General features: G+C 41.8%; 1 protein-coding gene across 3 annotated transcripts in view; it reads right to left on the bottom strand.

Moving 5' to 3' along the window:
• The window catches only part of LOC117403969 (SET-binding protein), an 83,671-nt gene that overhangs the window by 53,312 nt on the left and 16,370 nt on the right, over nucleotides 1-13,989 (bottom strand). For 2 of the 3 annotated variants that reach the window (XM_034925600.2, XM_034925598.2), the window contains exon 2: nucleotides 11,483-12,101. The exons of the other annotated variant lie outside the window; for it this stretch is intronic. In XM_034925600.2, the coding sequence (XP_034781491.2) occupies nucleotides 11,483-11,956 (474 nt within the window). In that variant the 5' untranslated portion in view covers nucleotides 11,957-12,101. The remainder of the gene's footprint in view (nucleotides 1-11,482; nucleotides 12,102-13,989) is intronic. 3 annotated transcript variants of the gene reach the window in all.

The raw sequence follows: 13,989 nt of genomic DNA, 5'->3' as shown, positions 1-13,989 counted from the left end.
AGTTTAGAAATTTGACATCTTGTTTTGACACTTTTCCAACTTAGATTTATAATTTATAAATTTATAAACATTTATATATATTATATATATATATATATATATATATATATATATATATATATATATAAACCTTTTTTTAAAGTTACTTTAAAATTCCTATGTACGGTTTAATATCTTCATAGTGCAAATTTAAAATGAGCATCTAAATCTATGCCATTAGAATGCATGTCATTATGATAGCGGGCTTTGGCTTGACCACTCTGACCACAATGGGGCACCTTGTTTTCAGAGAGAATGACAGCGACAGCCCACGGAGGATTTCTATTTGGAGGTTGTGCTCCTCTCTGCATTCCCAGTCTGGAGATCATTTCACACACACACACACACACACGTGCACCACAGTGGGGATCCCTCTGAATATCCCCAGTCACTGATAATAATCCCACAGTTTTTCTATGTAATATGCCTGTGGCAAAGTGGTTAACAGTGTGCAGGTGCAGGTGATCAATAAACAGACAGACAATTATAATCCAGGTGCAATGTTGTTTAATGCTTTGTAATCCAATTGCCTGATGGCGTAACAGTAAATAATAAACAATGTTAACAGGTAATACAGCAGCGTGTATTGCTCTGTTTAAATCCACGGTTGGTTCCCAAATAATAAACAGTCCTGTTCTTATTCACCCACACGTAACACAAACACAAGTCCACAGTGTGTGCTCGAGTGCTCGTAGTGAATATACAGTCCTTAATGAAACAAAGTGCAGGGACGTTGTCCGGGTTGGTGCTGGCCTTTGGCGAAAGCTCGGAATCGTGTTAACTGTCTAAACAATAACAAAGTTTTTTCAGTCAAGACAAAACATAACACTGGTCCTTCCGTAACCATAACTGAAGGAACAGATTACGTCGCTTCGTCCCCTACTTACACCGTCACTCATGCTCCTCCAATCCACGGCTGCCACATCATTTCCCTTCCGGGTCGATGAGTTAATGTACCAAAGCTCCGCCCCCTTTCTAAATGACCGACTTCCTTTTAACCATAGGAATGAAGTGTCAGGCCAAATAGTCCAGGGTACTCTGTTGCCGTTACTTGGCGCCTTCTCCGGTCAGGAGGGAGACTTACCACCAAGAATCATTGTCTTTCTGTCATAATGCCCTATGGGCTTTTCCTAGAACATGTCAGCACTAAGACAGTTCCTCTTTATACAGGTTTATAGTTTTCGATTTGACCATCATAACCTCCTGCTGTTGCAGGTAGAAGTAAGGAGATGCCTGATTAGTTGACAGTGTGGCATGAAGGCATCAAGGAGGGAAGAAGATCTATGTGCAGACTCCTGCATCCACCTTCAGGGAATGCAAATTAAATGAAACCAGATGAAGTACACACAAGGGTAAAGGATGGAAGAATGTAGTAAACTGACATACTTACTTTAGTATAAAACGGATTGCAGAACTATGGGGGTGAAGAGCAGGGCAACAGCCATTTAAGGAAATTCTAATCTAGTATTCCTCAAGAGGACAGATTCCATGCTATAACCATCTTCTAATGCATTATACTGTGCTAGGGGTCACCCTGCTTCTACAGGCATCAAGTGCCTTTAGTACACCAACTTTTCCATACGTGTGGCATTTTAAGTGCTGAAAATCAAAATGAAAAGTGCAGCTTTGCAGTTTGATTTTAGGACTGACAGCTAGTTTTCAGATGCCAGTGCAGAATTACTCCCTATCCAATTATAAAGGAGCAGAACAGGAGACGTTTCCCCCACGGTCAGCTCGTTCCTCTTTTACTTAAGGCAGTAAAATGGGAAGCCTCTGATAGAGTTTATGAGCCGACTGCTTATGGTGGCAGTAGAAGCATAACCTGCATTACTCACAGTTCTTTAAAAGAGCAAAAAAATAAAATGAGTTAAACACTTGATTAATGGGTAGCCGCCAAACAGAATCTCTAGCTTATAAAGCAAGGGGTTCAAGAGGTTGTAAAATAAATGCTCTTTATAATTCCCACCACTAAAACCAGCTCCTTTTATGAGGTTAATCTGTGACTTCATGTAACAGGATGAAACGATTCATTATGAATCATTGAAGTAGGTGGGCTAACGGCCTAATAAAACAGTGAAGGCACAAGGACCGTAACCCCCGACAGTGGCCTTGTTCTCCAGGAAAATCAAACTCTGCGACAGCAGGCCGGGGCGGGCCTAATGGATTAGTGTTTGTGAGAATAGGAGGGTGCAGTAGCACTTTCGGGAGCGCCCGAGTTTTGCTCAGAAACGTTATTAAAAGAGCAGGAAGACAGCTTCCTTCCATGTGTTACTGGTCTCTCTGATGTACATGAAGTCTTCATAGCCAAGGGGTCTAGAGATAAAGAATTGCAGGTCTTCAGATGACACTGCAGTTCTCCCAGCTCTGGAGAAGAGAGTCATCCAGTCGACACGACCCAGTTGAAAGAAAATTAATAAATAAAATAACACACACACACACACACACTGAAATGTACACAATCAAACATTTTTTTCTTAAGCACAGATTATTTATTAGGCAAAGTAGCTAAGGGCACAAAACACTGTTGCACACAGACCGTGTCACTGCATTCCTGGTCAAAGGTTAGGAATCTGAAAGTAAAACAGGCCGACCCCAGTGACCTTCCAATAGCATGCATTTACACATTCTGCCTTTTGAAACAGCACATGACCCAGAGACCCAAGTGCTATTGGAAGTTGCAGCAGAGAAAAGATAGGTAGTATGACATTGCTACAAGAGGTGGGCAAGGTATAGAAAGGACATTCTGGGAAACTAACTAAGCAACAAAGTAAATATGATGATATGAAGTTTATCAAGCTCTTAATGTTTCTAAACAGAAATGCTTGGTCTAATTGTATTACTAAATGCAGGATTACATTACGGACCATGCATTACAAAACCTATACTAAGTGTGTCCAATTACTGAATGCCAACCCTGCAGAACATGCAAAAACAGTAACATTGATCACAGCCATTTTGTTTCATTTGGTACTGCAAGAGAACAAATGTTAGTGCAAGTTAATTTTTTGTACTACAGTGGTCTCAATTTTTCACTGACTTCCACATCAGAAAAGGTAAATAAACCTTTGATTTTCATACAAAACTCACGTAGTGAAGAGTCCTTACACAGTATAGTGCATGTACAATTTACTGTCAACTACCCATAAATTAACAATTCATGAATTATCAATTCATAATACAACAAGAACGCTGAATGTTATTGGAGGAAATAAACATTTAAAAGGAGGAAAAGTGAATGTTCTGCACACCGGCTGAGTTTATAAAATACAAAGACTTGGGAATTGCAATGTCAGGAGGTATAGCTACCGTGAAGTAGGGAATACTGTCTCCCAGCCTTCTGCTAAAGATGCAAATCCATGTAATCTGCATTCAGCCACGCTCGATCCAACATTCCGTTTTCTTTCCAGAACGGTTAACAGTAAATTTGCATCCGCATAGCAGTAAGCAGTCTAGCAGCTTTCTGCTCAGCTAATCCAGGTAATTTGCTCCCTGTTGGACCCAGCTAAACATCACTGTTGTTATTTCTCCTTCTTTCAAAAGCAAACTCCTTAACCGTCTAAAAGGAGCTGAGAAAAACCCACACGCATAAGAGCCTCTCCTGTCAGATCAGGTTCTTTTTGCTGAAGCTCATGCATTTGACAGCCTGGGACAAGCTAGTTTGTGAAAAGGGGTGGCTTTGGGTAGTCAAGACATAGGAGAACAGCTGGTGTTTAGATGGTAGTGAAACACATTGAAATAAGCCTCACATACATACACCATGTATGCCACCCCTCCCACCCCTTCTCCCCCACGACTCCCAAAAAAATAACCCCTTCCGGCTCAATGGATCACACAACAAAGACAGCCACAGCTTGCAGCCAGCCAGCCAGCAAGCAAGCGTGAGACACAAATGAGACGGCTTCATTCAGGGTCCCATGGAAGCAGATATAGGAGAGTTGTCTCTGAAAGAGATCTGCCACCACCAGCAGCCCTCTACTACAATATAGCAATCTTATACCATTATCACAGCTGGGGGTCAATTCTGAGTACAGACGGTGACTATGGAGACCACAATGGTTATGGGAACAGACAGAAACCGAACACTAGCCAGTGGTTTAAAAAAATGTAAATAAAAAAAATAACTCATACAAATTTATATCGAGAAGTGTAGAGCTTGCTCTAATCTGAATACGGTACCATGTTATGGGTTACGGCATAGCCTCAAGAGATACATGCAGAGGCAGCTTCTATTCACTTACATACAGTATATAAAATGGCACAAGGCCCAACCTCTGTGCTCTTATCTTCATCCCATCTGACCAGAATATCCTAAATATGGATTATAAAGTATGACAGCGGCTCTACAAAGCAGCAGGTTCAAACGACTGCATTCTAGGCAGTGGCTTGTGTTGCTCTGGATGAGCCTCTTTTTATAGCAGATTGTTGGGTTTTTTTTGTAAATACTCACTATTGCCAATCTGCAAGGTTATGAGTGCAGCTGCATATTAGTTTCTGCCATTTGCTAAATGTCTCACCACAGAAGGGATGCCCACCCTTCTACTGGAAGCAGGGTTTCATTTCCACCATAGTAAGCCAAAACCACAAGATGCCTTCCTACACTTACTGCTTCACACAAACAAGACATTTCACCGAGCTAGGCCCACACAAACCAATCCGTTGGTTTTTGCATAGAAATGTACGTAGGATATCTGTTCTTCCCACAACATCCCCTTCTCATCAGTCCACGAATCGAGCTGTAGAGAAGATCACTCAAGTCCACCATTGTGGAATAGCAGCCATTACAGGGTCATCTGTTCTACAGTATCATTCGTCCAGCGAGTGATACTGTCAGTTCCATGCGTCTATTACTGTACATCCAACTCATAATCTTTGTAGCATGTTACAAAGCCTAAAAGTCTTCAAAACTTGCCACTGAAATGACTCAGATTTGAATTCCAATTATGATTTACTATTTAAAGTCCTCACAGGAAACAAGGTAAAGAAACCTTTGATTTACGTGCCAAACCACACACACAAATCGGCATGCACTGCACTGTCCCAGTGTCCCTGTCTACAATGACACACGGTTGTGATGTCAACAAAAAACACGAATGCTGCTAAATCATTTGAGTGTGGGAAAAAATATATATATTCTAATACATACAGATAATAACACCAACCCCCCAATTTCAGAAAAACAGCACCAACCCCACCCCCACCCCCCCACTAAAGTCAAGTCCTTTCCTTAATTCCCTTCTATTATATCACCCCTCCCCAGCAGGGGCCATTTTAAACAGGCTCCCCATATGCCTCGCTTCACTTGTTGGCTTTTCCTCTTTGCCACCATCTGGCCTATTAGTTCAGCCAAAATAAAAAAAACAGGGTGGAGAGAGACCCAGACACAATCAGACGGAGGCAGCCCATCTGCTCAGCGCCAGACTCCCCAATCATTACGGCACAAAGGCAGCGTTTAACCCAAACACAAGCCTTCGTTTATTTAACCTGTTCCTCTCCATCAACTGAACCAACACACAAACTGACAACCCTGTTAGAAGGGGGGCTGAAATGAAAACTTATCCACCAGCTTCAAGTAGCATGCCTAGGGACACAGCTGTAAATGGGCTCACTGTGGCTGTGATCAAAGCACCTCTACGGGTGGTGGACTGCGGCCTATAGCTGTCAATTTACTGTGCAAACACTCTACATATATTGTGGTACCAGCTCCAGGTAAAACCTATAGCTATATAACCCTTTCAACGGTTATGATGGGTCACTATGGCTAGATCAGCCTTCAATGTGTTACGTATGAACAACATTTTAATAGTCAAGAAAGAGCAGTGTTTCAATATCTGGCCTCAGGTGGGTCTAATTTATTGAAGCTCGCTAAAAGGCTTGCTAATGACATCACACTCCTAAAGACATCACCCCAATCTCCAGTCCTGTCATTCAATCGTATTTGTTGCATCAGCAGGGATAATTGGTCATTCTGTATTATTAAAAGTAGTCACACACAGAAATATGCTATTTTAGGGGAGCATTGCCATCCAATAAATGAAAAACAGACATTAGATGATGATGTAGATGAGGAGGACAACAATACCCTGGGTGGAATTGGAATTTTTTTTAAATCCTCAGAACAGATGGGACATCAGTTTCAGCAGTTAGCTGGCCTGCTGGTAGATGTACAGATTCCTCCAGGGTATATCAGTACTACCTAAGGGAACACAGAAACATCAACACCACATTCAAGTCTAAAATCCTAGGTCACACATGCAGCACTCACGAACACTTCAATTAGTGGGCTAGTGTTTACCCACAACATCCCCACCACTCTCCCACAAGAAAAGGCACTTAGATCAGAAACCTCACAGTCAGTAAGAATTACCCTGATGGCAATGTGATCACCTCTACTGCATGTAAAAAGAGAATACATGCAATTAATTGGCATGTCCTTGAATGATAATGCAAACTGACAACCGGCTCAATCTAATCTGAGCACGGGTTCTCCACGCAGTCAGGCTGCCCAATTACTAATGCTGTCTCTTTGCTTTCGCACCTTATAATTAAGCGATGGCAGGACTGCTGTACCTCCTAATGTGGGTCTACCATGTTCCTCCAGAGCTAATTGCTGTCGGCTCACCCACTCATTTCAGCACTGCAGAGGGGGACTGAAATAAAGGGCACATCCTATCCATTGGTGCCTCCCAGATCCAAGAGGCCGACACTCCTCCATCGGATCCAAGAGGCCGACACTCCTCCATCGGATCCAAGAGGCCGACACTCCTCCAACGGATCCAAGAGGCCGACACTCCTCCAACGGATCCAAGAGGCCGACACTCCTCCAACGGATCCAAGAGGCCGACACTCCTCCAACGGATCCAAGAGGCCGACACTCCTCCAACGGATCCAAGAGGCCGACACTCCTCCAACGGATCCAAGAGGCCGACACTCCTCCAACGGATCCAAGAGGCCGACACTCCTCCAACGGATCCAAGAGGCCGACACTCCTCCATCGGATCCAAGAGGCCGACACTCCTCCATCGGATCCAAGAGGCCGACACTCCTCCATCGGATCCAAGAGGCCGACACTCCTCTTGCTGTCTCCCAGACACAGTACACGGTGCAGCTGCCTCTTTGAGTTTGTTTCTGCTTGAGACCGGTTTACTGAAACACAGGCCAATGGAATATTGAAGCCCTTGCTTGTTATTAACAGTGACTCCAGAGCTTGACAACCGGTTATTAACCAACAATCCCTCTCTCAGAATTCACTGCAGTCCCAGAGAGACTTCGACAGCTGCTGTGCAATGAAAAGCTGAACGGTTATTTCTCCGAGGGAGAGCTGCTTTTAAACTTGAAACCATAAGCAGGAGCATTTTTTATTTATTTTTTTTACTTATATTAATTTTCTGTTTGCTGTATATTGTTTAGTTTCAGAAGTATTTTTTAAAAAAGCTTTTTTGGAGTATGTGTAATAAATGTAAACGTTTTTGCTCAAAAGAGCCAACTTCCCAATGTTTCGTATGTTTAACATTCCTTTGTCAAGGGAACGTTTGTTTGAAAACAAACAGTGAAGGTACTTATAGGCTTTTGATGCCACAGTAACTACACTCACTTATTTCGATTTAAATCTATTAACGTGTTTGTGATGTAATTTACTACATAGTTAATGATCTACTATTCCTTTCTATTTAAACCTTCAGGCATCACGGTATTGAGTATTCCTCCATTCATTTTCCTTTATTCTTCTGTATTGTACATTATCTAATTTTATTTCTTCTAAATGTTATGTTCATTATTTGTAAAGTGTTGAACTATTGGTTCATTTACTTTTGTATTTCTTATGTTAGATAAGTGATTCTGCATTCTTTCCATGTGTATGTGTATATATATTAGGGCTGTCACTCGATTCAAAGATTTGATCGGAACACAGACGTTACATTGTGCACTTGCATTAATGCGCTGGAGCGTTTCATTGTTTGCATCCAATGCATGCTTTGTTTATATACAGTATATAAATGTATACCGTATGGTATCACTGTATACTATCTCTGATGCAGACTTTTTTTTTTTTTTAATGTCACAGCAGCGCATTGCAATTCCGAAATCTTGTGCTATTTTATTCCTAGTAACTCCTGTTTCAGCACTTAAATATAAACCCATTGGTTTAGAAAGACACTCTGTAGGCCTATTAGTGCACTACAGATTTGCATTATTGTCGGGTAATTTACAAGTGCATTGCGGGTCTACAATAAAACAAACAAACAAAAAATCTACAGGTTGTTTTCATTTGCTCAAATAAATTAAAAGACTAAAACTGAAAAGTATAACACAGAAGTTACACTCCACACAGCTGTACTAGTACTTGCATAATGCATTGCAGCCTTTTGTTGTTTACTTCCAAAGAAAGTCGACACCCGTCCAATGCAAGCTTTTTTTTTTTATCTCGATGCAGATTTTTTTTTATATCTGTCACAGCAGCACTCTTACCAATTCTGAAATCGTGTGCTAATTTATTCCTATTAACACCCTTTCCAGCAGTGAAAAGAGACATCGCTCTTTGATCAGGACAGGCAAGCAGTCAGGGAGGATATGTGACATTTTATAATGTGAAATTTTTTTTTTAAATTCTGCTCAATTAAATTGTGAAAATGAATCTCCGATCAATTCATTAGTTGATTAATCGGCCCATCGGAGCTGCCGTAACATATATCTAAGCTTTTTGAACGAAGCCCAGTAAAGGGGAGGGTCACTGCTCATTCAGGGAAAGCAGCTGTCTCAGACACTCCAGTTTTTTCTGCCCTTAGCAACTCTTGACCAGTTCTAATTACTTCCCGACCCTTGACCCGTCAGCTTGTAAACAGGCAGATCTCAAAGAGAGGGCTTGTTTTGCACTTTCATATTTTCATTTAATTCAATACTGCAACAGTAAAAGAGTGCAAGTATAACTGGGAAGACTAGCTTAGAAAGTATCGATTGCACTTAGATGTAGTGCAAGCAGGTCACAATCTGAAACACGTGCATTTTGATTATACCAATAATGATAAATTGCAATGGCTCATTCTGGCAGCTCTTTGTTGCACCAGCAAACAGCTGGGGTAGAGGAGGCTGCATCTCTCTGTTACACCCCAAAAGAAGAGGCATCGGATTGTGACCTCTAGGCCCATAACACTAGCCTCAACCCTATTGAAAACTGTTCCGTTTGAAGTCTGTTGCATTGTTGACCTTCTGTCCTGCCGGTTTAGAGCTGACGTGAGCTGACAGCAGTATTGCCTGACTGGATTAGACTACTTTCCAGGCACTCTGTCCCAGCTCCCCAGAGCTCATCAACTGTAAAGTTTAGCCTCCAGTCAGAGACCAAAACCTCCAGCTCTCTCGCAAGCTGCAGCTCTGTAACAGGCCCTTAATTAGGCCTTAGCTACGGTGAAGAGTTGCCACCTGCACTGTTTGAAATGGAAGCAGCAATGCCTTGGCAGGCTTCTAAATCTGGTACTATACTTTGAGGTTTCACAAGCCTTACAAGAAGACAAATACAAATCCTGTTTTTGGTTTGTGGATTGTGTGTATCCAAGTCACACATCTGGTGAAGCACATCACACATATTACACTGCCCACATTTTAAATGATTTGAATGCTGCAGCTGTTCAGTGAAGAGCCATGAAGGAGGATTCTGCAGCTCTTGTCTGTTCCTCAAGTTCCTTACCTTGCATGTTGTTAAAAATAAATAAATAAATAAATAAAATGACTACCTCGCTTACAGTGAGATACAAATCCAATACCTCTCCAGCAACAGTGGCATGTATTGATTTTAACATGAAAAGAATATAAAATCTGCAATATTCAACACATATTTCCAAAGCTACTGCCGTAGATATAATTATTTGAAGTCTACATGCTGTAGTAAAAGTTCTTAGCATAGCTTACAGTAGAAATATGTATGATGCCGGAAGGTAAAGCAGTACAACTGAAATATGTTGTTGTTAAATATAAGTAACCTTGTTTTGCAATTAATCATTTCCAATACATTTGACAGCAACTCAGATGCTGCACATCATCCATATGTTGTTACAATTAATGTGGGTCTAATGGTGGAAATGACTTGCATATACCTTACACTAGCAAATGCAATATATATATATATATATATATATAGATATAGATATAGATATAGATATAGATCTAGATCTAGATCTAGATATATATATATATATATATATATATATATATATATATATATATATATATATATATATATATATATATACACACACACACACTTACTCATTCAATAAACATGCTAAACAGCAGATGACAAGGTTTCTATTCTACAGCAAGCTACTGGTTAACAACCAAATTCCACAAGGTTTCTGGGAGAAAAAAAGAAAATCAATTTGAGCTCAGGAGTTCCTGCTCAAAGCTGCTGATGCTGGCAGTTCCAGTTTGCTTCTGCAAGCAAGCGATTTCTCCCTAATTACATTCAATTACTGGATAGACCTGTAGTTTCACAATGCAGTCCTTTCATTCTCCCAGAAGCCTCCACTTCCTTTGCATGAGACAAAAGGGGGGAAAAAGAGCTTTGGCTGGAAACATTAGGTAAACAACAGCTGTGAAGTGTGCCTCCCCCCAATCCCCCTCCCCGAAATGTACTCTCCTGGCCCACTCCATGAAAATGGTACGTTTAATCCATTGATAAGGCATCGATTTCACAACAGCATTTTGCTCTTTAAAAAGTTTTGGTCTTGCTACTTTGTTGGATATTGATGACTTATCCATTGTAACAAGTGTTTTCCTCCTAGACTTCCAAATGTGTCATGCCTGGAAAAGGTGCCCCGTGTCTGCCAGGATACCTGTTGGTACTGGTATATTTAAAACAGGACAAATGAGCCTTTGTTCAGGACACTACTGTGCTCGAGCCACATTGTACCAGCTCCAACAACCTTCAACTGCAGCATTCTTCAAGCTCCAGCGACTTGACAAACATTAAAGTCACTTCAGAAGTCACGTATAAACATGCAACCTGACTAATAAAGCCTTCACTAGCCCAACCCTCTAACAGATCAGGTAGAGATTGCTCTGACCACTGCCCACCGCTGGTTTGAACATTTCCTGGAGGCGAGCAGCTTTGTAGCCATTAAGCAGACATGTTTAACTATCAGCATAAATGTTTAACTATCAGCATAAATTAACTGCGTCACTGCATTGTCGGCCCTTGTCTGTCCAAATAAAGACAGGGAGGTGTAGGGCAATACCATCAGCATTCTGCTGCAATGAAAATCTTAATGCACAGGTTTGTACCCCTGATCTGAATCTTTGGAGAAGACATTAAAAGGCAGAAACTATCCCAGCTCTCCCAGTAGGTCCTATTGCATAACAATGAGACTTCGCACAATATGTGGACAAGATCTGAAAGCAGTGTCGCCAATTTGTGTTGTAACACGTACTTCACTGGCCAATCTAGTTCTCTTACCTTCTTTTTGGGAAGCCCTTCCTCCTTGGCCCCCTTGCTACTTTTCCCCAGTTTGGTGGCCTTCTGCTCCCCCGGCTGTTTGGTGGTGATCCGGATCTCAGGGGGGCAGATGTAATTCTCAAGGCTCTTGGGGGGCTTCTTGGCCCGCTTGGTGGTCTGGATTTTGAGCTTGAGGCTCCCCTCAGAGAAGCTGGCCTCCTTGATTGAGAACTCCTGCTCCTCCAGCCCGTCCCCCTGCGCCCACTTCTCACTGTCTGTGTTCGAGTTCGAGTCCACATCCCTGCCCAGCCCCAAGTCATCCTCCTCGTCAGGGTCGACTCTCTCTCCACCCGCCGGGACCCCTTTGCCAGGGACAGGGAGGGGAACCCCAGTCCCATCCAAGATGCTGCCCGGACTGGGGGGGCCACCTCCTGGGTGAAATTCAGCCTCACCTCCCTTTGGTCGAGAAGGCCCACTAAGTTCTCTTTGCTCCATCGACGATCCCGACACTCGCTTCGGGATAAGGAAATCTTGAGTCTCTCAGATGGCTGTGCAATAATCCCAGTGAGAAAAGGCTCAGATATCCCAATACTCTACTGCACCAGCAATCCCAGATGTAGACAAAACTTCAAAAGTGTAACTGTAAGAGGGAAGAAGAAGAAAGACCATTAAATAACTTTGGCATAAAATCGGTAACGAGACTCCTGATAACACAATGGGTTTATCAGCCTCATGATGTTGCTTGAATGTGTGCAGCAAGCGGCTGACCAAGAAAAAAACATTTTTACATAAATATAAATAGAGATAACAATGCTTTAGTTGTTAACAGTATTTGTCTTGTTTGAGATCAGACTTCAATATGGGAAGGGTTATGTAGGGAACATGCTTTTTTTCTAAATCAAAGAGGGTCAATGTTACAGTTGTAACACATATCCTTTTTTACCTGCTTACTAGTGACAATTCATACACTTGATTGTATACAACGAGGCTCATTGCTAAGGGTTTGCATGTAAATTCAGCAAAAAATGGTTAATTCCCAAAACATCCACGAGCAACCCACTCCTAAACAATGATAAAGGGGGACAAAAAAAAGCAAAGGGTAAGAAAATGGATTTAAAAGATGCTAATAAAGTGCACCAGCGTAGGTATCGACACGGAGTGGAAACAAAATCACCTCAGCCCACAAGCTAGCCTCGCAGAGAAGAATAACAGCACAGATCTACTGTACATGCTTGTACAAAAACCACAGATTAATCAAACCGAGTGCACCATCCGAGAACTGGGTCACCCTGTTGTGAAGGGTACGCATGCTTGTTACAGCAGGCACCCACACAAACCCCATTCCTTGCTTAAAATAAAATTCTCAAAGAATTACATTCTCAACTACAAAAGAAATGTGCTGTTTCAACTTGTTTGTACTGAAGGCTGTTTCAGAAAAGAAAAACCAGGATTAATACAGAGTTAACCAGCAGCAGCATTTGGATACGTCACTGTGTAGACCTGGGGTGGTCAATGGGAAATTGATTACATTTCAGATATAAGGCCTATCTGATGACTGCAGTTCTTTGTGCCTTACAACAGGCTTCTAATCAAAGCAGTGAATCAGGCTTATTCAATGCAGTTCACCGCAGTGGATAAAACAGCAAGCTATTCTTTTTCAAACTCCCAACACAGACACACTGATTGCCACTCACACCAATGACACAGAACCTCCTAATCTGACAGCATTTCATTTTTTGATCCACCGAGCAAGTACAATACGGTAGTCTGTATTTGTAGGAAACCCCCACATATTGACCTGCCAGTGTGCCTTTACACTGCCGAGTAAGTCTGCCTCCCAAGTGGACAAAAAGGAGAACGTTTCACATCTCCCAAAAGGAGAACGTTTCACATCTCCCAAAAGACTAACAAAGATGAACACGTCCTACTAGAATGGTGGCTTTAGCTTACGATACAAGCTTTGGTGTTGCACCAACAGAAGGAGGTTACATTTACTGAACAGTTAATGTTTAAAAAGATACACAATTCAAAAATCCCTTTTTAAAAAATAAATAAATAAATAAATAATAAATAGGCAGACAAGTATAACTGTCTCCTCCCTCAAGCCCACAAACATGGGTTTAAACTGGGCATACACGGAGACAGACATACTGCATCTCCCTAACTTCAATAAAGGTTTTCTTGTTATTTCCCCCCAAAAAAACATTTAAAATCAATTTTCATTATAGGCTTATGAATGCAGATTAAATGTGTAAATTTACATGGAAAGCCTCAAGAAACAATAATCTCATTCAATGGTGTTGGGAGTAATAATACATGGCAGTCCTGATAATGCTTTAATCTGGCTTCAAGTTGGACATCAAAGCTTGCGGATGAGGGGAAAGGGTCAAAGCACAGCGAGAACAGCTCCATGGCCTATCCAATCTCAGCTGCCCTCTGTGCTGTCATCGAGAGCTCCCCGCTGCTGGGAGCCAAGTGCTACAGCCTGTTCCCGTGGCAACAAAAGAGGGCCCCTCGCTAGCTGACAC

This window comes from Acipenser ruthenus, chromosome 1 (assembly GCF_902713425.1).
Source record: "Acipenser ruthenus chromosome 1, fAciRut3.2 maternal haplotype, whole genome shotgun sequence".
Taxonomy (NCBI): domain Eukaryota; kingdom Metazoa; phylum Chordata; class Actinopteri; order Acipenseriformes; family Acipenseridae; genus Acipenser; species Acipenser ruthenus.
This window is presented reverse-complemented; position numbering and strand designations above follow the sequence as displayed.